Source organism: Meleagris gallopavo, chromosome 12 (genome assembly GCF_905368555.1).
Source record: "Meleagris gallopavo chromosome 12, MGAL_WU_HG_1.1, whole genome shotgun sequence".
Classification (NCBI taxonomy): Eukaryota; Metazoa; Chordata; class Aves; order Galliformes; family Phasianidae; genus Meleagris; species Meleagris gallopavo.
In genome coordinates this window covers 214,612-234,931 of record NC_139415.1, presented here as the reverse complement: position 1 = coordinate 234,931, position 20,320 = coordinate 214,612, and the positions used below count along the sequence as shown (strand labels likewise).

General features: G+C 52.6%; 2 protein-coding genes and 2 non-coding genes across 9 annotated transcripts in view; 2 read left to right on the top strand and 2 right to left on the bottom strand.

Annotated features, from left to right (window-relative positions):
• ALPK3 (alpha kinase 3) overlaps positions 1-11,301 on the top strand; it is a 30,334-nt gene extending 19,033 nt beyond the window's left edge. For all 3 annotated transcript variants that reach the window (XM_085233825.1, XM_085233824.1, XM_003209294.5), the window contains 10 exons: positions 505-1,525; positions 4,339-6,175; positions 6,837-6,984; positions 7,899-8,026; positions 8,145-8,180; positions 8,288-8,562; positions 8,893-8,981; positions 9,208-9,425; positions 9,622-9,670; positions 9,830-11,301. In XM_085233825.1, the coding sequence (XP_085089951.1) occupies positions 505-1,525; positions 4,339-6,175; positions 6,837-6,984; positions 7,899-8,026; positions 8,145-8,180; positions 8,288-8,562; positions 8,893-8,981; positions 9,208-9,425; positions 9,622-9,670; positions 9,830-10,151 (4,123 nt within the window). In that variant the 3' untranslated portion in view covers positions 10,152-11,301. The remainder of the gene's footprint in view (positions 1-504; positions 1,526-4,338; positions 6,176-6,836; positions 6,985-7,898; positions 8,027-8,144; positions 8,181-8,287; positions 8,563-8,892; positions 8,982-9,207; positions 9,426-9,621; positions 9,671-9,829) is intronic.
• Positions 11,302-11,588: 287 nt separating this feature from the next.
• Positions 11,589-20,086, bottom strand: SLC28A2 (solute carrier family 28 member 2). 4 transcript variants are annotated; one of them, XM_085233829.1, is made up of 19 exons: positions 20,069-20,086; positions 19,242-19,364; positions 18,221-18,348; positions 18,053-18,147; positions 17,849-17,940; positions 17,412-17,601; positions 17,162-17,303; positions 16,425-16,538; positions 15,988-16,065; positions 15,636-15,716; positions 15,251-15,331; positions 15,000-15,125; positions 14,101-14,231; positions 13,790-13,958; positions 13,468-13,665; positions 12,946-13,027; positions 12,497-12,595; positions 12,004-12,115; positions 11,589-11,860 (listed from the first exon to the last, which is right to left on the bottom strand). In XM_085233829.1, exons 3-19 carry the CDS (start codon positions 18,302-18,304, stop codon positions 11,743-11,745), a joined length of 1,992 nt encoding a protein of 663 aa, XP_085089955.1. In that variant the 5' UTR covers positions 18,305-18,348; positions 19,242-19,364; positions 20,069-20,086; the 3' UTR covers positions 11,589-11,742. The 4 variants fall into 4 exon arrangements, with proteins under 4 accessions (XP_085089955.1, XP_085089954.1, XP_019474883.1 ...); XM_085233828.1 differs by lacking the exon at positions 20,069-20,086 and adding an exon at positions 19,523-19,744; XM_019619338.3 differs by lacking the exons at positions 13,468-13,665; positions 20,069-20,086 and having other exon boundaries at positions 19,242-19,748.
• TRNAH-GUG (transfer RNA histidin (anticodon GUG)) lies at positions 19,761-19,832 on the top strand. The gene has a single exon. It is a non-coding gene; the product is annotated as a tRNA-His (tRNA).
• Positions 20,087-20,241: 155 nt separating the features above from the next.
• TRNAH-GUG (transfer RNA histidin (anticodon GUG)) lies at positions 20,242-20,313 on the bottom strand. Its single transcript has one exon. It is a non-coding gene; the product is annotated as a tRNA-His (tRNA).
• Between the last annotated feature and the right edge of the window lie 7 nt (positions 20,314-20,320).

Genomic DNA, 20,320 nt, shown 5'->3' with positions numbered 1-20,320 from the left:
GTCCTGTGATCCTTGTGATTCCAGTGAGGACTTTTCTGCCGCTCCAGGTTTCCGTGGGGGACTGACTCAGCTCTTGCAGGGAGCTCTGTGGGCCGGGAGTCCAGGGGTGAAGGCAGAAATGGTGTCCATGTGTTCTGTGGCTTTGAAGCAAGATGGGAAGGCTTTGGTAAGGCAGTAGGGTGGAGGAAGAACAGGAATGTAAGAAGTAAAGTTAGGCTATGAGAGGCTGAGAGGAGAAGATCCCATGGAGGAATGTGGTTGAGAACAGCCTGGTGCTGTCTGTAACTCCTTCATCATAACGCAACAGTCCAGAGGGAACCAGGCACTGATTTACACGTGAATTTCTTATCTGGTAGTGCAGAGAGCAGGCAGAGCCCAGGGGTGGAAGCCAGCACCTTTGTCTTTGGCCCCTCAGAGCAAGAAGTGGGAAAGGGCACGTTTATGTAGAGAGCTACAGGGGTTGGGGAGGATGGGCAGGTCTCATGCAGAGCTTTTGGTTTCCAGGTGCCGGGAAGAAGATGCAGGTATTTACCAGGCGTCTGCTAGAAATATCAAAGGCATCGTGTCCTGCTCTGGCGTGCTGGAAGTGGGAACCATGACGGAGTTCAAAATTCATCAGAAATGGTTTGCCAAAATTAAGAGAAAGGCTGAAGAAAAACTACGAGAGATAGAACAGAGCAAGAAACGAGGGAAAGAGAACGTGGAGGTGGAAAGTTTGCAGAGAATGAGCCCAGATCGGCTCCAGAGAAAGCGGAGGCTGGCCAGGGATCTGAATCTCCGGCCAGGAGCCTCTCTGTGGGAGAAAGAGGATGCAGCGAAAGTGCACATCACTGATTCTAAATCCAGATTACTAGAGGATGTGGCTGACTCAAAGGAGCAGTCGGTAAACACGATAGCGGGCTTACCAAGCAAACTGATAACACCTTTGAAAGCAGAGGTGACCACCAATGGAGACACCTCTTTGGAGAGTGTAGAAGAGAATGGGAATGGCTTTCTTGCCTACATCTATGAGACAGTAGAGGATCTAGTGTCTAAGCCATTGGCCAAAGACTCTGCAGCTAAAAAGAAAAAGAAAGTGGTGGATGCTCCAGCAGCAAAGCAGGAAGTTTTGAAGCGAGAAGAAAATGGAGGAGACAGGGTAAAGCCCTCAACAAATCCAAGGTTTGCTCCTCCTGTCCCCTTACGCAGGAGCGCGCATCTGAGGCTGGCAAGTGATCAAGAAGAGGAAAATATTCCAAAGACGAAAGAGCCTGTGAAAGCTGTGAATCAGGACACTAAAGTTAATGGTGACATGCACTTCTCTTTGAAAGAATTGTATTTTGATAATCAAGTGAAAGAGACAGCAAGGAAAGGTGAGGTGGGAACCAAGGAAGAGGCTGTGAGTGAGGCTGCCCCACGCCCTGTGGCAGGCAGGCAGGCAGAGGATGCTTCATCATCCTCAAATGCAGCACCTGCACCGTCCGAGGGACAGAAAGACCAACGCACAGCAAAGAAGTCTGAGGGGCACAAAGTCATTGGTGCAGAGGTAATTAGAACAGATCACAGCCAATGTGGCAGCGTTGCATCACTGTGTGTACCCCCAAGGAAGCTGCTGCTGTGGCTTTTCAGGTCTCCTCCAGCAAAAGCACCTAGAAAACAGCCTGCCTGGGCTTGGTGTGCCCAAAGAGCTGAGCTTCCATCTCTGAATAAATGTCAGATGAGGTGGTGAGGAGAGATGTACGTCAGGCCATGCAGCCGGACAGCTGGGCTGTGAGTGGCCTGGGGCGTGCTGTGAACCCTCCAGTTTAATCGGCAGGCTGACCTCATGCAGAATGTTTCCAAATCAGTTCAGCAGGGAGCAGTGAATGGTTATTTGTAGCTGGGAGTGGATGCCTTGTGTGTACGTGAGACTGATGACATCTGTCCAGTTTAGCAATTGAGCCTGGGCTTCAGCTGGCATTTAATGAGCCCCCCCATGCAAATGAGCGCAGCGTGCCAGGTACTCCACGTGAGCCCCGCTGGGCAGGGCACTGAATTTTGTTTACAGTGCAACGTGTATACAGTAGACCTGGGCTATTTTTTGGCTCTCCCCTCTTGGAAAAACTCTTGCAAGTCTCTTTGCAGTAGCAGTGCAGAGCCAAAGTGCTGCACCTGCTCTTGACCCTCACTGCATCTTTCAGTCAATTTCTATTTTTGTCACTTAACCTGAGGCATTTTTCCATGAAAATATTAGACTGTAAGCTACCAGTATTTTTTTTTTTTCTTCCCTTTAATGACACCTTCTCAGACAAAAGGTTCTCTGAGTTCAATTTGCAGTTGCCATCAGGATCTAGTGTTTGAGCAAGGGTAATTGTACGCTGTCAGTATGAGAGGAAGCACCTGCATTTGGAAATAGCCATGATATGGAACGTGGGACTGCTGGCTGCTCAAGGGGAGGAATATCCTTTCTTCCTCTTCTAGGTTGCTTTAACCATAGCTAGGAGCACCCTTCGCTGGTAAGAAATCTACTGTGTTACACAGTCTGGCACCTGGGCTCGAAGCAGTGCAGCCCACCAAACCCATTTTTAACATGTCACATCAACAGCACAAACAGGAGCATAACTTATCACTGTGATGCACTGCGATGCCCATGGAAAAGCCATTCTTTTTGTCTCACTCCTGTGTTTTTCTGCCCCTTGCTCTGAAGGAGGGTGAAATTTGTTAGTGTGTGGCATCCCTGAGCTTTTGACATATATCAAGATATTTCAAAATCTTTTCAAAAATCTGCTCACAGAGGGAAACCTGTAGCTTGTCAGCCAGTGTGCTTTTTGAGTAGTCAAAAGGGAATGCTTCTGATTTGAATTTGAATGCTTCAGCTAGTTGGTGGTGCTGGGGAAGTAGTCAGGCTTTTGAGTGACCAAATAAGCCATATAAAAACTCTTTGAAGCTGACTCCAAGTGTGTTATTTATATTCCCCAGGACAACTATTATTTTTTTTTCCTCTAATCTTTCCCGTAAACCAGACAGGGTCTGAGCAGCGTTTTTTCCTCTTCTTGGGATGTAGCTGGACCTTGTGGTTAGGACTTCTCCTTGGGTTCTGTAGCAGGACTTTGCAAGATGCCAGCCAGTAGCCAGGCTCTGAAAATACACGTGCACAAAGGTAGCAGTAGAAGTGGATTTGAATGAAGATTACCCTTGGAGTAGTTGTTGCATAATGTAGAAAATGGTGTTTTTATCACATTTCTTTTACATACCTTCAGTTTGGGTGTGTTATCAACCTTTGTTTTTCCCCTAAGTCCAAAGCGTGGCATTATAACAGCCTTTGTGAACAAAATTAACTGCATCCCAGCTGAAACTAGGACAGGCTGCTTCACTGTTGCTTTAGGAAAGGTGCTTTTCCAAAACGCTCTGCTAAATAAGCTTTAGTTCTTGCACTCCAAAGTCCCAACTCCTCTTCAGCCAAACAGATGTCCCTATTGGCCAGCAGCATGGCATAGAGCTCACTCCTTGTGTCCGTCTGTGAACCAGTAGAGACCTTTGGGGGAAAAAAACGAGCAGCAGGTTCTCTTGGAATCTCCTACCTGTAGACCCTCTTGCTTAAGGCAAGTGGAGACTGTGCATGACCTTTTCCTATATGCATGTCCTGATGTTGAGCTAAGCATTGGTCAGGCAGAGCATGCATCAGTGTTATCACCGACTCCTGTGAGCCTTATCCTAAGACAGCATCCCTCGTCTGGAAGATTTCACCAGTTTTCCTCAGGATAAAGCTCAGCTGTTGCAGTGGGCAGCTTGCTGAAACGTCTGCTGCTGTGCAGCTGCAGTCGGAAACATTTGAGCTTCCTGAATGTCAAAGAAACAGGATGGTCAAATAGCACAAATAACATCAGGGTATACAATTTCGCTGCAAATCATTTGGGCAGCCTCATCCAAATACTGTGCGGCATGCCAGTCGCCCCATCTCAGAGTGGATATAGTGTCGGGAGGGTACTGACTCTTAAAAAGGAGCATGATGAGTTTCACACAAGGCCTCAGCCATGGCTGGTGAAAACAGTAAGGTTTTTCTCCTCGGAAAGTCACCAAGTCAGAGGAGGTTGTATTTAAAGCCACTGCGTGTCCTGCCTCTTAGCTGTGCACAAGCAAGGCATTGAAAGACACCAGAGTTAGAGGATGAAATGGAACGGAAAATCATTTTGTGCAGTGTAACAGGGTGCTGTGAGATGATGGCAAAGCCACGAGTTCCTGGATGAGTGAGTATCAGCGATACTGGATTTGAATAGCTAAGACTCATAGATTCATAATTCCAGCAGAAGCTGGGCAATGCTGCTAAACAGACACGGGTAGTAAAATGGTATTTCACTTCCTGTTCTCTTCTTTGACTAGGTTGTGACAACAGCAGGACCATCTGCAAATGATATAAAACATCCAGTGTCTGGCCCAGCGATAGACAGCAGTCAACAAGCTGGCAAGCTAGAGGCGCTCAGGAAAGAGAAACCTGTCTCCCAGGAGACCAGGGGGACTGGGAAAAGAACAAACCCCAGGCTAAGGTTTCAGGAGACACCAAAGCCACCAGCTCCTTCTGCAGACCACGCTCAGACCAGCGGGGAGCAGCCTGCCTCCAGGGCACAGGCAGAAGGACATTCCCATTCTCTTGAGGGCAGGGAGACCCAGCAAGGACTGTCAAATCAAGAGGTCAAGAGCCAAGGTACTAAAGAGCCATTGTCAAAGAAATTGAGCCCTCCAGAGCCTGGAGAAGATACTCTTCATGAGAAAAGCACACATCAGACAGCGGTAAAGCATGAGAAGAGCAAAGAGAAAGGTGTAGAGCCATCTGGGAGCAAGCCCTGTAAAGAGGCAGGAGGAAGCAGTGTAGCAGTGTTGTCTCCTGAGATGGTAGAGACACCTTCGGGGCTTCAGGAGACTGAAACACCAGCTCTTCCTTCAGTTTGTGTGACTGAGGAAAAGCTGATTCCCACTGCTGCAGTAGGGACGTTGGTGGTGCAGGAGGCACCACCTGCAGCTTGCAGCAGCCAAAGGACTGAGACCTCAGCAGAGGCGGCTCCATCTGGGATCCAGCTGCTGCCTCCTGTGAGCAAAGACACGGAAACCAAAAAGGCAGATGGAGCTGCCTTGCAGGAGATGTTTCCAACCAGCACTTCAGGGGAGGCAGATGCCAAACCGGTGTCTGTGGTACCTCAGAGGGAGGAAGGGGGAATGCAGATGGCCACAACTCCAAGCCAGCAGCTAGCAGCGCCTTTGGGTATTTTTGAAAGAGGTGCTGAGGTTCAGCCACAAGCACCACTCGTCCTGCCTAGCCCTGAGAGACCTCAAGAGATGACTTTGGAGGAGAAAATGCAGCACAAAACCCTTGTTTCCTCCTTGAAGAACTATCTACTGCTACTTTTACATTTGTCAGATAGCAGTAAGGATGCCACGAAAGAAGATGCTGAGCCCAGGAGTGAGGAACAGTCCGCTACAGAGGAAGCCCCGCTCCCAGCAATAGGCATTGCAGGCCTGAGCCCCCGCACCTCAAGGAGGGTTTTGGAAAAGGTACAAAACAATCAGATCTTCCAAACAGCAGAGAACTTGCCTCTGACTCCCAGGACATCCAGGCGGATCACAGGCATGATTAACGAGGAATTCATTACCAGCAGGGAGATGCTGGCTTGCAGGCCTGTGCCACCAAAGAGACGCACCAAGATGGCTCCTGAGGCAGAGGGGCCAATTCAGCTCTCTGTGCCCTCCATCGTGGTGGGCAATGTGCCAGCAGCAGCGGTGGGGCAGCCTTCTCATAATGTACCCAATTTGCCTCCTGTGATCTCTGAGAAAGAGAGCCCTGCTGACCCTCTGGCAGTGCTCCCTTGTGCCACACCAGAGGAACTTGCTTCTGGGGCCCGCCGCAAAATATACCTGCCGAAAACCAAGCAAGTTGGGGAGGAAGAGGAGGTGAGCCCGGAGAGCCAGGGGCATGCAAGAAGCCCTACTGTTTCCCCACGGCAATCCAGAAAGAGTGCAGCCCTGTTGCAGACACCTGCCCTAGCTCCATCCCCTCCCACAGAGAGGCGCTCACCAACCCTCACAAAGAAGATGGCCACACTGGAGGTTCCTAAGTTGTATGAGGAGCCCACAGGTGACACCAGCAGAGACCACGAAGTCCCTGAAGATGCTAAGCCAGAAGAGCAACCAGCAGAGTCCAAGAAAGCAAGTAACCCACTCAAAGGTAAGGAAAGATGTAATCCCCTTGATGCTTACTAAAAGTCCCTGATCCCTGGCCAGTAAGAGCCAGTTGCAGTCATATGAGTTTTGTAAATTTGCAAGGTTTTCAGCATCACCCTTTAGCAACATGAAAACCAAAAGTCTATCCCAAGCATGTGCTGACTAAGTTGAGTCAGATGCTCATCTGTCTGAATACAGGAGGTGCACAAACACATATCCTGTAACAAAACCAATAGGCCTCACACTGCTAATTAGAGCTGTGGTAACAGTAAGTTAGAAGGGACTTCATCCTGGTGTTGAGGTGCTTACTGGAGCCAGTCACAGAAATTAGCACTCATGCAAAAGTAAACATCGTTTTGCTAAATCTCTACTTTAGTAGATCTGTATTTTCTGCAACATTGTTCTGTGTTGCTTCTGGCTGAACCTCTCTAAGCAGTGCAGTGCTGTGCCATTGAGAAAGTTTGTACCACTTACATCCTATCATATGTAGAGTTTTGAGACCCTCCCTGGAAAGGTGATGTTGTACCAGGTGACATTGTGCTGATGTACTCATGATACTTAACACCAAAGTCCTAAGCAGCAGCACGGGGGAAGGTTGGCCTGTCCTCTGAGCTGCAGCCAGCATCAAGTCTTTCACCATCTATCTCTTTGCACCCTGTTCTTAGCTCCACAGGTGATTCGTAAGATCAGGGCTGAACAATTTTCTGATGCGTCAGGAAACCTGAAACTTTGGTGCCAGTTCTTCAACATTTTGAGCGATTCTAAGCTGATGTGGTACAAGGATGAGATCCCTGTAGCAGAAGCACAAAGGAGGTAATCTTCCAGCTCCGCTTTGTTGTAGTTCTTGTGCATAGCTCTGAGTTTGTGCTCTGGCTCTTGTGTTTACTGAGGAGAAGATGCCTCTTCTCTTATGGCTGCATGAGAAGCTCATTGCTTCTGATCTGCTATGATCCATATTTTCTTAGTGCCTGGAGTTGGGAGGGTTGCCCACATAGGCACCTGTTGCCCTACTGATACTTTGTATGGAGTCTGGCTCCAGGGCTGATGCTTTGACTAGCAGAGACCTGGGGAGGGCAGGAGTTGATCTGAACCTTGGGTAGGGCAGGGAAGGTGCTGTGCCCATCTCAGAGCTTGAGAGCTGGGAGCAAATCACAGAATTGGGACTCTAGTTGCTTCTTTGCAACCCAGATGGGAAAAAAAATAAAAAAAAAATAAAAAAAATCAGCTCTGAGTGCCCTGTCTGCCACCTTGACTACTAGAGGAACTGCCAGCCCAGAGCTGCAGGCTGGAGAAGTCTGGCATTCTGCTGATGCAGAGCTTGTGCTTTATTCGTTCCTTGGAGAGAGAGTTGTGTCTGTCCTCACTCCTGAATGCCTGAAAGCATGTCAGGAAGCAGGAGACTCTGTGACTCTTTGGCTTCCAGCCATTCTACCCAAACAAGGGTTTATTAGTGCAGCTACAATCCTGACCCAACTGCCCTTAGAGACAACTACCTTTATCAGCATGTAGCCCAACCCCAGCATGAATTTGCAGGGCTGGAAATCTTGCACCTCTAGAATGTGAACAGTAGGGCTGCTGCAAGGTGCCAGGAAAGCAGCTGGGGTGCTCTTGCCTTCCTGCATGCCCACGGGCTGGTTTTGTTTTCATATCCACGCTCCAAAAGCTCCAGGGCCCCAGGTGCCTCTGCATACTGCACAAGGCTGACCCTATACTCTGATTTCTTCCAGTGCTGGCGATGAGGGCCAGGCAGCCTTGGCCATTGTGCAGGCATCTCAGAAGGACTGTGGAGTCTACCGATGTGTGATCAGCAATGAGTATGGCATGGACTCCACTGATTTCCTGCTCAGCCTAGAAGGTGAGGTGCCCTCAGCTGCCTGGTGGCTCTTACAGCTGTGTGATTGTGCGATTGGCCCTGAGGCATGGTGAGATCCTGGCAGAACTCTGACTCTTCTCCTGCTTTGTGTCTCCTCCAGTGTTGTCAGGATTTATCTTGCGCGAAGAGATCGAAGGTAAGGATGATGTGCTGATGAGTTGCTGCCCTGGCCACCTGGCCTTGCTGTGGGATGGGCAGGATGTGCCTGTGTTGTCCCTCCTCACCAGCTCTTCCCTCCACCAGTTGGAGAGGAGATCGAGATGACACCCATGGTGTTCGCAAAGGGCTTGGCTGATGCGGGCTACTGGGGAGATAAATTCTTCGGGCGTGTGATGAGCGAGGACATGGAATTGGGTGCTGGCTTCCTGCGCAAAGCCTGCCGTGCCAGAGCCATCTATGGCCTGGAGCCTGTCTTTGAGTCTGGCTGCACCTGCATCATCAAAGTGCACAATTTCATTGTCTTTGGGACCAAGAACGAGAACAGCCTCATCGAGAAGAACTATGATATCACCATCCAGGTGGGCACTGTGAGCTACAGCCCTTTTGGGTCTCCTGGTTTTTCCATCTGTCTGTATCATAGTACCTAGCTTTCTTAATTTCTTTCCACTTCTTGAATGCTCTGATTGAGTCAAGCCATGTCCCTGGCAATATCCATGTTCTTCAGCCCTTCTCTCTGTGCAGTGCAGAGCTACTCAGATCTTTCACTTGTCCTTTGACTGCAGGGACAGGGGAACAACTGGCAGTGATCCCAAGGGCTGCTTTCTCTAGTGGAGGGGTCTCACAGCTTTGGTGTGGGCTTGTTGACAGAAGGCAGGACAGGGCCCTGACTCTCCTGCTTGAATCTCCAGGAATGTAAAATCCAAAATTCCAGTCGCGAGTACTGCAAGATCTTTGCTGCTGAGGCCCGTGCTGTCCCTGGTTTTGGAGCAGTGCCCGAGTAAGTACGGTGCTGCAACTCTGCTAGCTTGACAGTGGAGCTAAGCATCTAGGGAGATGGTGGGAGGGTCCCCTGTCCCCACTGGGGATATTCCAAAGGGCAGCACCCTCTTCTCCCACTCTCACGGGGGAGAGATATGGGGAGAAAGGCAAAAAATAGATGCAGATCTCTGCTGAGGTGGAAAAGTTCTGCAACTGGTGCTGACCCCTGCTGTGTGCTGCTACAGGATAGTTCCTCTGTACCTGATTTACCGACCGGCCAACAACATCCCTTATGCCACGATGGAGGAGGACCTGGGTGGGCCCTGTGAGCAGTACTGTGTCACTGAGAGAGATGGCAGCCTGGTGGCTCGAGGCACCTCGGAGATTGTGCTCAAATGCTGCACCTTCCAGCATTGGGTCTACCAGTGGACAAATGGAAACATCCTTGTGACTGACATGGAAGGTAAAGAGATATTCCAGTGATTGTATAATTCCCACCTGATACCCATGGCTCTTCACCACTCTTGCAAAAGGAGGAGAAAAACTCCAGCCTTGCCCTCCTATCTGTTTCCCCATGTGCCTTGGAGCCCTGCTCAAAGAGTGGTTGTGGTGCCCATCCTTGCCTGGGCAGGAACTGGTTGTTGTCCCTTTCTTTGCAGGAGTGGGCTGGAAGATGACCAATGTGCGGATAGCAACCAACCTCAAAGGGTGAGTAACTCTCCAACTGCTGGTGTGGGGTTGTCCCCACACTGACCCCAGCTCTGCCACTTGTGTGACGGAGGATGACTGAGTGCAGCTGGCCGGTGTCCTCGCCAGCTGGTGGGACATCTCCTGTACGAAGGGGAGCTGAGTGTGGCTGTGTTGCAGGTACCAGGGGCTGAAGGAAAGCTGCTTCCCCTCCCTGTTGGAGCAGTTTGCTGCAACTCACCAGTGCAACCATTACTGTGACATCCTGGGCCTGAAGACTCTGGAACCGGTCAAGCCCAAAGGCTCCAAGAGCCCTTCCATGGGCAGGAAGTCTGCCCAGTCCAGCCCCCAGCTTCAGAAGAAGGGGACGGCAAGTCCCCAGGGCACCCGCAAGACTACTGTGAGCCCCAGGAGTGCCCGCAGAATGGCAGAAGCAGCGGAGGCCCAGGCAGCCTCCAAAACTGGGCCTGGCGAGGCCGGAGGGCCTACTTGCCCACAGTAGCCATAGCTACATTGGTGAGGACCCTTGCTGTGCCAGAGCAGGCCGGAGGCACTCCTGCCTTTGGCTCCTGCCCCAGCTCGTGACGTTTGTGTTGTGTGATGTGTGCTAGTGCGAGCCACCCAGCTGCCTTTGCAGCAGAGCCAGCACAGCCATGGGCATCATGGTGCCTTCTTGTGGGGGTCTTTCATGGGCTTCTCCACAGAAACTGCTGCCAGCTGTGGAGACTGTGGGGCCATGCACACCCCTGAACTGGGGCTTTTTTTCTTCTCCCATCTCTTTCCCTTTGTCTTGCTTGAGCATTTGAAGCATGGGCCGTCAGACTGGCTTCTTGGGCTTTGACAGTGCTGTGCCCCTTTCCTAGCAGTGTCCCAGTACTTCCCTTAGCTGACTGGGAGCATGGGCTCTCCTTCCTCATAGCTTTTTTTATGCTGCCCTGACACATGCTGCTACTCCTGTCCCTCTTCATATCTTCTGTAAAGCCCAGCCAGTGCTTGGTCTCCAGGATGTGAACCAGAGTCCCACTGGTCCCTTGCACGCTGATTGCAAACATTTCACTCCAGTGAGGCTTAGTGGAGAGCTGCAGCACTTGTGCTTGCCTGTTGCTATTGCTTGGGCTTCTGGATATGGGTCAGCCCTGTAGCAGGGTGTTGGTGGCTGCATGGGCTGGGGGCTCGCACGCCTGTCCTCCCAGCCTCCCCTGCCCAGGTGGATGCTGAGGGCTGCGGTGCTGCTATGGGTAAGGATGCTCTACCTCACACAGGGTGCACAGGAGTGGGGCACTGTTGTCACACATGAGTGTCACCCCCCCCACTTCACATGTACCCCAGTGGCAGCATCCCTGGTGCAGAATGGAGTCCGGTTCTGGAGTCAGCGATGGACAGGCAATGGTGCAAAGTAAAGCTCCCTGCATTGAGTCTAGCCTCTTTTGCCTCGCTGCAGAGCACGGGTAACACCATTGCCACTCTAAATATGGCAGCGGTGGTGGAATCTGAAACTGGCTCACTGCAGCCTGGCAAAGGAGGGAAGGGAGTGTGGTGTGCTCTGGGGCCCTGGTGCTTTGTTGTTGGGCCGCTGTAAAATAATGGGGTACATATGTGTTCACCTTGGTGACTGGGGGTGCTCGAGTGCAATAAAGCAAGAAGGACTGGCCTGTCCCTCCTGTGGTTCCTGCGGAACAGATGTATCCAAGCATGACAGGATGGGACAGCTTGTGTTTGGAAAAGGAAATGGCTTCAAGTGACATCTCTACCCCATTCATACCTGCCATAAGGAGAAGAGGATGGTGAACCTTAAGGATGAAGGCTTGGCTTGCAAGGTTGCTAGCAAACAGCAGCTATGGGGAGCTCTACAGTGGGGTGCAGCCCCAGCAAGACATCCCACACCCTGTGTCTATAGAACAGCTGAAGTCAGGACCCAAGAGGAAGCGGAGCACAAGCATGGGAATTGCTGTAGTTTATTTGGGATCAGCTCCCCTCTGTCCATGGAGCCAGCACCCAGGGAGGCTGGTTGCAAGGTGCATGGTGCTTTCTGTCAATCTGTTGGGGATTTTCTGCCTTTGAGGCAGTGGTCCTTGGGACCGGTATCTCTGGGTTCATACCATGCAGGACGTGTGGTTGTAGTGCCCACAGCACTGTGTCAGGCATGGCAGGCTCTCTGCCACGCTGGCCCAGATTCCCGTAAAGGAGAGCGTCCCATTCTCGAGCACCGTGCTGGCAGGAGAGACGCAGAGTCAGGGCAAGAGCTGCCCTGCCAACCCCACACCAAAAGTGATGGTTCAAATGCCCGTGCACCTCAGTCCCCAGGCAGGATGGCACAGATTCAGACCCTTCCTGTCTCCCTGCTACACACCCACCTCGCAAACAGCTGCTTGCAGCACGTGTATATGGCATAGTTGGTAGAGGTGAAGTTGGCGGTGCTAAGGATGGTCACACAATTGCCCATCTCTGTTGGCACATAGAGGAGGCCTAGGAGACAAGGCCTCCTGGTTGGGGCTCTGAGGGACTGGGCACTTCAATCCCTTACCTGACAGTGCCATCCCTGCACTGTGCTTGCGGGTCCCACACACCACATCCCTCCCACCAGTTGCAGCAGTGATGCCAAGGAGCTCCTCCCAAAGCTTTAACAGCCACCCTCAAAACATCCCAGTTGCAGCCCAGATGAGGGTAAGAAACCCCAGCAGAGCTATGGGATCTGGGGGGCCCTGATGGAGAGCAGAGCGTTTGAAAGCCCTGACAGAGCCATAGGGAGGGCAGCCAGCCTTTCCCATCCCTGCAGCAGCACTTACAGGTGTGTTCAGCTCTTTGCCCAGCCCTGTCTCCTCCCAGTGGCAGTGGGCAGGGACCTACCTGCCAGGCAGGAGTTGAGCATGGAGACACAGATGCCCGTGAGTAAGGCTCGCAGCACAATAGAGGCCAGCTCACTCTTGCGGTGAGGAACCATGGAGGCTGTAGGGACAAAGCAGAGGCTGGGGCAAGACAGATCCTTTGGCTCTGCCTGGGAGTAGGGACAGATGAGACAAGTCCCAAGTCCCCAGGTGGCCCTGCCATATACTGCTCTGCCCTCAGAGCCCTCTGGAGCCTCTGTTCTATGCCCCATGGCTCAGTTAGTGAGTGTGTGGGATGTACAGTTGACTTTCACCATGGATGCGGTACAAAATCACCCACATCACCTTGTGCAAGCCCCATTTCTTACCTGCATGCTAATAAGAGACTGAACACTGAGGCCTGAAGGCAGCTCCCACTCCTTAGGTCCCTCTGCCCCACACCCAGGTACCCAGGATGTTGGTTACACTCACTCAGGCCTCCCAGCATGATCCCAATGGAGCTTAGGTTGGCAAATCCACAGAGTGCAAAGGTGGTGATGCTCTCAGCACGCTCCTGGAGGGCACAAAGGCAGGGGATGGTCATCTTGGCCCCACAGCAGCCCCACAGCACCATTTTGTAGTTCCCAACACAGACAGCTGAGATGGAGACAAGTCCCATCACAATCCTTTCTCCTTCAGCTTTTATAGAAGCGAGAGACAGGTGAGGGGCAGCTTGCCAATGAGAGAAGATGCACTGGCAGCAGGCAGAGGCCCTAGAGCATCACAGTCTGGCCCTCCGGAGGGCAGGACCAGTGGGACATGGTTTCACTGTCACCTTCAGAATAACCCCACACCTAGCACTGATGTCCAAATCTAGATGGCCACAGGTGCCCCCTGCATCCCCAGAATAATGATACCCCCCCCTTGCTGCCTAGCACCCAGCCTGGCCAGGTTCCGTGCCCCATTTCAGTTCCATCCCTGCCCTATACCCAGCAAGGTGGTGATTGCCCTCACAGATATCCACTGTTTCCTGCCCCCGCTCCACTCCTCCAGGCCAGACAGCCGGTTCTTCTTGTACGTGGCTAGCTGCTGGTATGCCACAAACTCGTTCAGGAAGATCTTCATCCCCAGCAGCTCTGCCACCAGCGGTGAGTCTGCCCAATCTGCCCCCATGAGAAAGGCCACAGGCATGAGGACGTAGGAGCAGATCATCTAGGAAGAGCATCCCAGGAGGGAACAGCTGAACCTCTGTAGAGCCCCTGGCTTGGGCACCTACTGCCAGGGATGTAATCAGGCAGTGGGTAGAGATGGAGATGGGTGGGGAACTTGGGGGTACCTGGAAGGAGAAGTCTTTGATTTCCACCATCTCCCCGAACCAGCACAAGGCAGCATTGATGAACTCCAGCACAGCCAAGAAAGCGATGAGGTTGGCTGCAATGTTGGCCACGAGTCCTATGGAGGCGGCAGCCCCATTGCTGGCAGCTTCCAGGATGTTCCGCTCTTCCCTGGGAGGAAAGAAACCCTGACAGGATCACATTGGCTGTCTCACTCTGCAGACCACACGACAGGGTCTCCAAAATTTGTGCCACCTGCAGTGCCCAAACTGCACCCACAGCTGCCCCTTGCCATCCCTCTGCTCCCACTCACCCACTGCTGATGCAAACGCTTTCTTTGCCCTTGAACTTGGACTCTTCCACTTCAGGGTAGACCAGTTTGGACATGGCAAGGGCACAGGGTGCAGCCATCACAGATGCTGCAATCAGCGATGCTGCATCTATCTGCAACAAGCAGACTGTGGGCTCAGACTCTGTATGAGGCTGCCCAAGCACGTGGCCAGCAACGCTTGGAGCAACTCAGTGTGCTCTGCTCACTCGGAGTGGAAAGGTGTGCCTGTTTTTCCCATCTTAGCCACTGAGGATGTGGAGGGTAGCTCATCTGGATGGAGACATTGCTAGAGCCACAGCAGCCGCAGACATTAATCTCTCTTTTGTTTGACTTCACCTTAATGATCCTTGCCCCCTCCTTATCCCTTTTATCAGTATCAGAGCAAGAACATTGCTGACTTCTTCCCAGTGATGACCAGCTGAACTCCCAGTGTATCACAGCCACAGCCTTGTTACCCCGCCCCTGCCCTCTGCACCTCAGTTTGTCTTTTCTCTGTCCTTTCACCCTTGGCTCCCTGTTTAAGGAGACTAATTAATGTTTAAATAGCAGGAGTTCAGCCAGCAGGTTGAGGCCACATCTGGGTATCACAGTTCTGAAACAGCGAGGAACTGGTGAGAGCATCACTGGGGGCTCAGGCAAGGGGGTGGACCAGAGACCCCACCCCAAAGGGCCCTTCCAGGCTACATTATTCCATGATGCAGTGAGATTTGCCCTGATTGCTGCGGAAGGACTCTGGGGTTTTGGCCAGGCCAGCATGAGGGCATCTCATTTATGGAAGGAGACTCACAGTGGGGTTTCTTACCCCACATGCTCAGGGCAGTTCTGGCATGCTAGGACCCTTGAGCAGGGAAAATGAAGCATATAGCTGCTTGTGTTCTCACCCCAAAGGATATGTAGGCTCCCATCACACTGCCTGCAATGGTGGAGAAGCCACCAGCCATCACGGCATGAATCTCAGAATGGGTCATGTCTGCAAGGTATGGGCGGATGAGCAGCGGGGCTTCAGTCTGTGAGAAAGAAAAGCCTCTGCTGACACCATGCAGGGCTGTGGGTCTCCTAGGAAGGGAGGAGAATACCCTTTTTCTGCTATCAGGAGCTGTTTAGGAGTTGGATCGCCTGCCACAAGCCTTACCTGTCCCACAAAGATGTTCCCTGCCACACTCAGCGTCTCAGTAGGGGTGGTGCCCAATGAGACCTGGAGGAGCCAGGAGATCTGGGGGAACACAAAGCCACTGTGTTCACAAGGACACTGATCCCATGAGGCCAGCCACTCCAGCCTGCCCTTGCCAAGCTGCACAGAGGTGATGTCCAGGAGTGCCCACAGACCAGGGAGTATCATCAGTCCCAGGTTTGGGTAAGAAAGAAGAGGTTGTGTCTATTTGTCTCTTCAGTGAGACAAATCAGCCCAAATTAGTACCACCCCAATTTTCTTGAGACATCTTTCAGCTTTCTATAGGAGCTGCAGTAACCAGCAGGTCCTTCTCCTTTCCACCACCATCAAAAAAGCTAGGCCTTACCTTGAGGATGAGCCACTGCATGACACCAAGGTAATAGAGGATGGACATCACGCAGCTGAAGAAAACGATGATGGGCAGACTCTGTAGACAGGGCGTTGGGGTGTGAGATTAAAGGGGTGTTGAGCAGCACATCTGAAGTACACTTAGGCATGGTGTGATGTTGCACAGCCACCCCACACTATTGGGGTGCCACAACACTATAGAGGAACTGGGACCAGTGCAAATTCCCCATGGCATGCAAGAGGCCCATGGGTGCACACAAAGCATCCTTGAGCTGGTCAGACTCTGGCTAAGGCCAGAAGAAAAACCAGACTCTATCTCTCCTTCCCAATACCCCATTCCACAAACTGACCTGAAATGCAAAGACATCTTCAATGAGTGTATTCCCAAAAACGAAGCCAGAGCCAGCTTTGGTATAGCCCAGGAAGACCTGCAAATGGTGATGTTACATGGTAGGAGGGAGATCTCCATGAGCTCTTGTCCCAATATCTCTTTTACCTAGCAGTGGACTGCCCCTTCACCCCACAGCTCCCTCGCCCCAGCAGATAAACCTAAGCTGGGAATACTTGGTATGGTGTCTCTGAGTAATGGGGCACTGCTGCAGCTCCTGCAAGGGATACCACACCAAGGGGCCTGGGCTGTGCTAGAAAACCAGAAGAGGTGGCTTTTCTCTAGTGTCATACAAGGGGGCGGCAGCTCCTCCAGCCTGTACCACCCTCAGCTTTTCTTACTGGTCTCAGGACCTACATGGAGGACTGAAGCATGGGATGGGGTGAGCAGGAACAGTACCTGGATCTGGTCACCCAGCCACTGGAAAGCTTGGATGCCAGGGGTTGTTCGAAGGATGAAGAGTCCAATTAAAAATTCCAAGCCAAGACCCCAGAAAACAGCTCTCCAGGACACCTGGGGACCAAGAGCAGAATGGTGACTGAGGTGTTAGCAGAGCCTTCAGACTTACCTCTCTGGATTTCTGCCCATTCAGTGTCTCTTGGGTGATGGTCATGCTAATAAAATGTCACAGAGACTCACAAACATGGGTTGGCAATAAGGGAGGAAGACAAGTTGGTGGGAGTAAGGAAACTGCTGATGAAATGGAGGAGAAGAGCACAAAGACCTTCTGGTCATTTGACTGGTAGTACAGATCCCTTACTGCGTGCTCACCAACCCTTCGGAGGAAAGGGCTGGAGAGGTTGTCCAAAACATTGGAAAAGGTTGGACTGAAAGCCATTGGGACTTCAGTCACTTCTGCCCAACCCATCAGGATGTTCCTTAGCTCACAGGCACCTGAAGCACAGACATGGGTATGGGTATGAGAGCTGTGGTAGAAAATAGGACAGAGGTAACATGGGGAGCCCCAGGTTGAGCAGTGGGAAGGAGAGGAGCAGGGTGGCATTGGGGCTGCAGCACCCAGCTCTGCTCCCCAAGCTGTGTCCAGATCTGCCCTGGGAGCTTCTACTTCCCGTGGAATTCTCCTCTGCCACCTCCTATGAGGGGAGCAACGGCCAAGCCACACCTGAAAAACGTACTGCGCTGTGGTGCTTGGAGAAGGCAAACAGGAAGAGCACCAAAACGCAGAAGCCAGCTAAGGAGATGAGCTGCTCTGGATTCTTGGCCGTGTCCAAAGCCAGCCACGTCACCAGGCCTCCCAGGAGGAGCACATACAGCAGCCTGCAAAGAAACTCCCAAACTGTCACAGAGAGGCAGTCCCCACGGGGAGCAGCTCAGAGAGAGCAGGAGTTGACTGTGTGGAAGATGCCCTGCCTCGTCCCTGCTCACCACTTCAGCCATGGCCAGGACTTCTGCAAATATTTCCAAAGGGGGCTGAGGAGCATCAACACCTTCGCCCCACAGTACTTCTTGAAAAGGCTCCAGCACACGAAGAAGATGACCACAGCAGTGATAATGACCAAGGCGAGGGCTCGCTGGAAGTTGAGCCAACACGCCGCAATGAAGTAGCACAGGTAGGCTGGGGAAGGCATGCAGGGGGTCAGAAACACCAGGATCATGAGATCATGGATTCACAACACTAACTGGGGACAACAACGAGGTATGCTTCTTCCAAACATCCTTCCTTGGCCACCCTAGAGCTCTCCTTTGTGTGTGGGATGAGGAGGAAGCAGACTGTGGGGCTGATGAGATGCCTTCATGCGGGCAGCAATGCCTGGATGCTGCATGGGCAGCCAAAGGGTGTGGAGGTGGTGGAAAGTCCTCACCTGCTCCAATGAGCCCCCAGAAGACCCTTCGCAATGCCTTGGCATGAGCCTTGCAGAAGCTCTTTGCCTTGGAGGCTGGCTGCAGGGCCTTCCTGAGGAGAGTGGACAAAGAGGTGTAGGTAGATCCTGCAGATTAGCCCGATTTTGAGCTTGCTATGACCATTGGAGATATTTCTGTGCACGCATCTCCAGGGATTACCTTACCTGCAGTATGAAGCAACTCTCCCATTCCCTTCTCCTCCCTTCTTCTCATTCCCACCATGTGGACCGTCACGTTCCTCACAGAGCTCCTCCTCACCCTGGAAAGCATCATTAGCCAGAGCGCCCAAAGCAGCTCCTGTGCCCCAATGGGGAGTGAATGGGGAGGTTTACCAGGGAGCTGAAAGCAGGGTTGTCTATGCCCTTCTCGAGGTTGTCCAGGGTTATCTGGTTTCCTTCCATCTCTAGACGTGCCATTGCTTCACTGTGCTAGAGACACAGCATGGCGAGTGACCCACCGTCTGGGGAGATAGAGCCTGGGTCAGTGCCAGAGGGAAAAATGTCTGCCCCTAGTTTTTGGTCTGGGGTCTCTGGAGAGAACAGCCTTTGCAGGAGGGATTCAGAGCAGCTCCTATGCCAGCAAATTGAGTGGCCATCCTGTAGGGCCCTCCAGCTGCAGGGCTGGGTGTGCTGGCCCACTGTTTCCCTGCCATCCGGGAGGGTCTTTGCTCTCCCCTGCTTCCCAAGGACTACAGGAAAGTGTCAGACCCCAGAGATGAGGAGAGCCAGCACCCCTCCTCCAGGGCAGAGCCCTTTACAAAAATTTTATACAAACTAAAATTGGCCACTTCCCTCGCCAAGAGCTCCCAGTGAAACCAAGTGCTCTTTAGTCAAGAATAAGGAAGAAAGTCTTTTCACGCTAGTGACAGGAACAGGGCAGGAGGAACATGTAGGAATAAACAGAGATTTGCATTGGGACGGTCTTAAAGGAGGATCGTGCTGGGAGAACTGGTCCAGCAAAGCAAGAAAAAACAGTGTTAGCGAAGTGCAGAGCACCTGGAGCACAGGTTGGGACACCTGTGCCTGGAGAAGGATGGGAGAAGAGCAGAGCAGCCGCAGGGAAAGCAATGGATGACCGCGGGAAGACAGAGGGGAGCATGAAGGGTCCTCACGTGGGGACAGAGAACGAGGCAGAGAGGCCAGGGCCACCCTCGCTTTGTTGCAGTAAGGGTCCACTGCGGGCAGCAGAGCCCCTCGAGCACTCCCAGGACTCGGGACCCCAGAACAACATCCACTACCCAGGAGCCCCCTGGACACCCCCAGCGTCCCACCACCAAACTGGTGGCACTCCCCCAGCCCCCGAGCGCGGCCACTCGCTGCCCCCTCGCCCCCCACGTCTCGTCCCCGCACTCACAGTCCGTCCCGCAGCGCCCGACCCGGACCCGCAGTTATCCATTAACCGCTCGGTCCAAAGAGCTGTGCCCGGAGCCCGGCCCTGGAGCACCCGCAGCAGCACGGCAGGGATCCTCCCGCCCCGCTAAAATAAAAAAAAACACAAAACAAAAAACACTGCAAGAAGAAATAAAGCTGGGGAAACGCCGCAGCGGTGCAAAACCGTACAACGCAAAGGGACGTGGTGGTGCAAAGCTGCACCGCGCAGATGGATGCGGGACGGACGCGAGCGAAGCCAGGCACCATTTGTTTAGCGGGAGCGCAACGAGCAGCGCTGTGCCGGTGCCCGGAGGTCTCGCACCACGCTGCCGCAGCACGGCTGGGTTTGGCCACGCGCTGCCGGACGCACGGAGCCGTGAGGGCCGTCCGCCCGCAGGCCGGGCCGGGGGCACCGCGCCTTCCGCCCATCCGGAGCGCCGCGCCCATTCGCATTCCTTAAGAACGTCGCCGGCGCCCAGCGCCCCCAGAGCCCCGGTAGCGCGCCGTGATCGTATAGTGGTTAGTACTCTGCGTTGTGGCCGCAGCAACCTCGGTTCGAATCCGAGTCACGGCATCGCCTCCGCACGGCGGTACCACGGCACACGGGCTCATATTTTTTTTTTCCTCTTTTTTTCCTCTTCTCCTTATGTAGTTCCTTCTCTTTTTTTTTCTTCTGTTTCTTTTTCTTCTTTTTTTTTGTTTCTTCTTTTTTCTCCTCTTTTTTTTTTAATGTTCTTTCTTTTCCTTTCTTTTTCCTCTTCCTCTTTTGCTGCTCTTTTTCCTTTTTTTTTTTTTTTTCCCTCTTCTTACCCCGAACAGCGACTGCCGAGAGCCGCACCGGGTGGGAACACAGGACCCGCTGCGAGAAAGGAGAGAATGACATGAAAAACTTTGACGCGAGCAGGTAGCGAGCGCGGGACCCACGACAAAAACAAAAGAAAAAATATGAGCCCGTGTGCCGTGGTACCGCCGTGCGGAGGCGATGCCGTGACTCGGATTCGAACCGAGGTTGCTGCGGCCACAACGCAGAGTACTAACCACTATACGATCACGGCGCGCTAC

What these genes read in the sequence shown, in the direction of transcription:
- SLC28A2 (XM_085233829.1), bottom strand. Translation starts at nt 18,304, where the DNA reads ATGGCACGTCTAGAGATGGAAGGAAACCAGATAACCCTGGACAACCTC. An exon ending in TCTCCAAGCACCACAGCGCA is followed by an intron (nt 16,539 to 17,161) that starts GTACGTTTTTCA and finishes CTTGGTCCCCAG; the next exon opens with GTGTCCTGGAGAGCTGTTTT. An exon ending in AGCGTTTGCATCAGCAGTGG is followed by an intron (nt 13,959 to 14,100) that starts GTGAGTGGGAGC and finishes CTTTCCTCCCAG; the next exon opens with GGAAGAGCGGAACATCCTGG.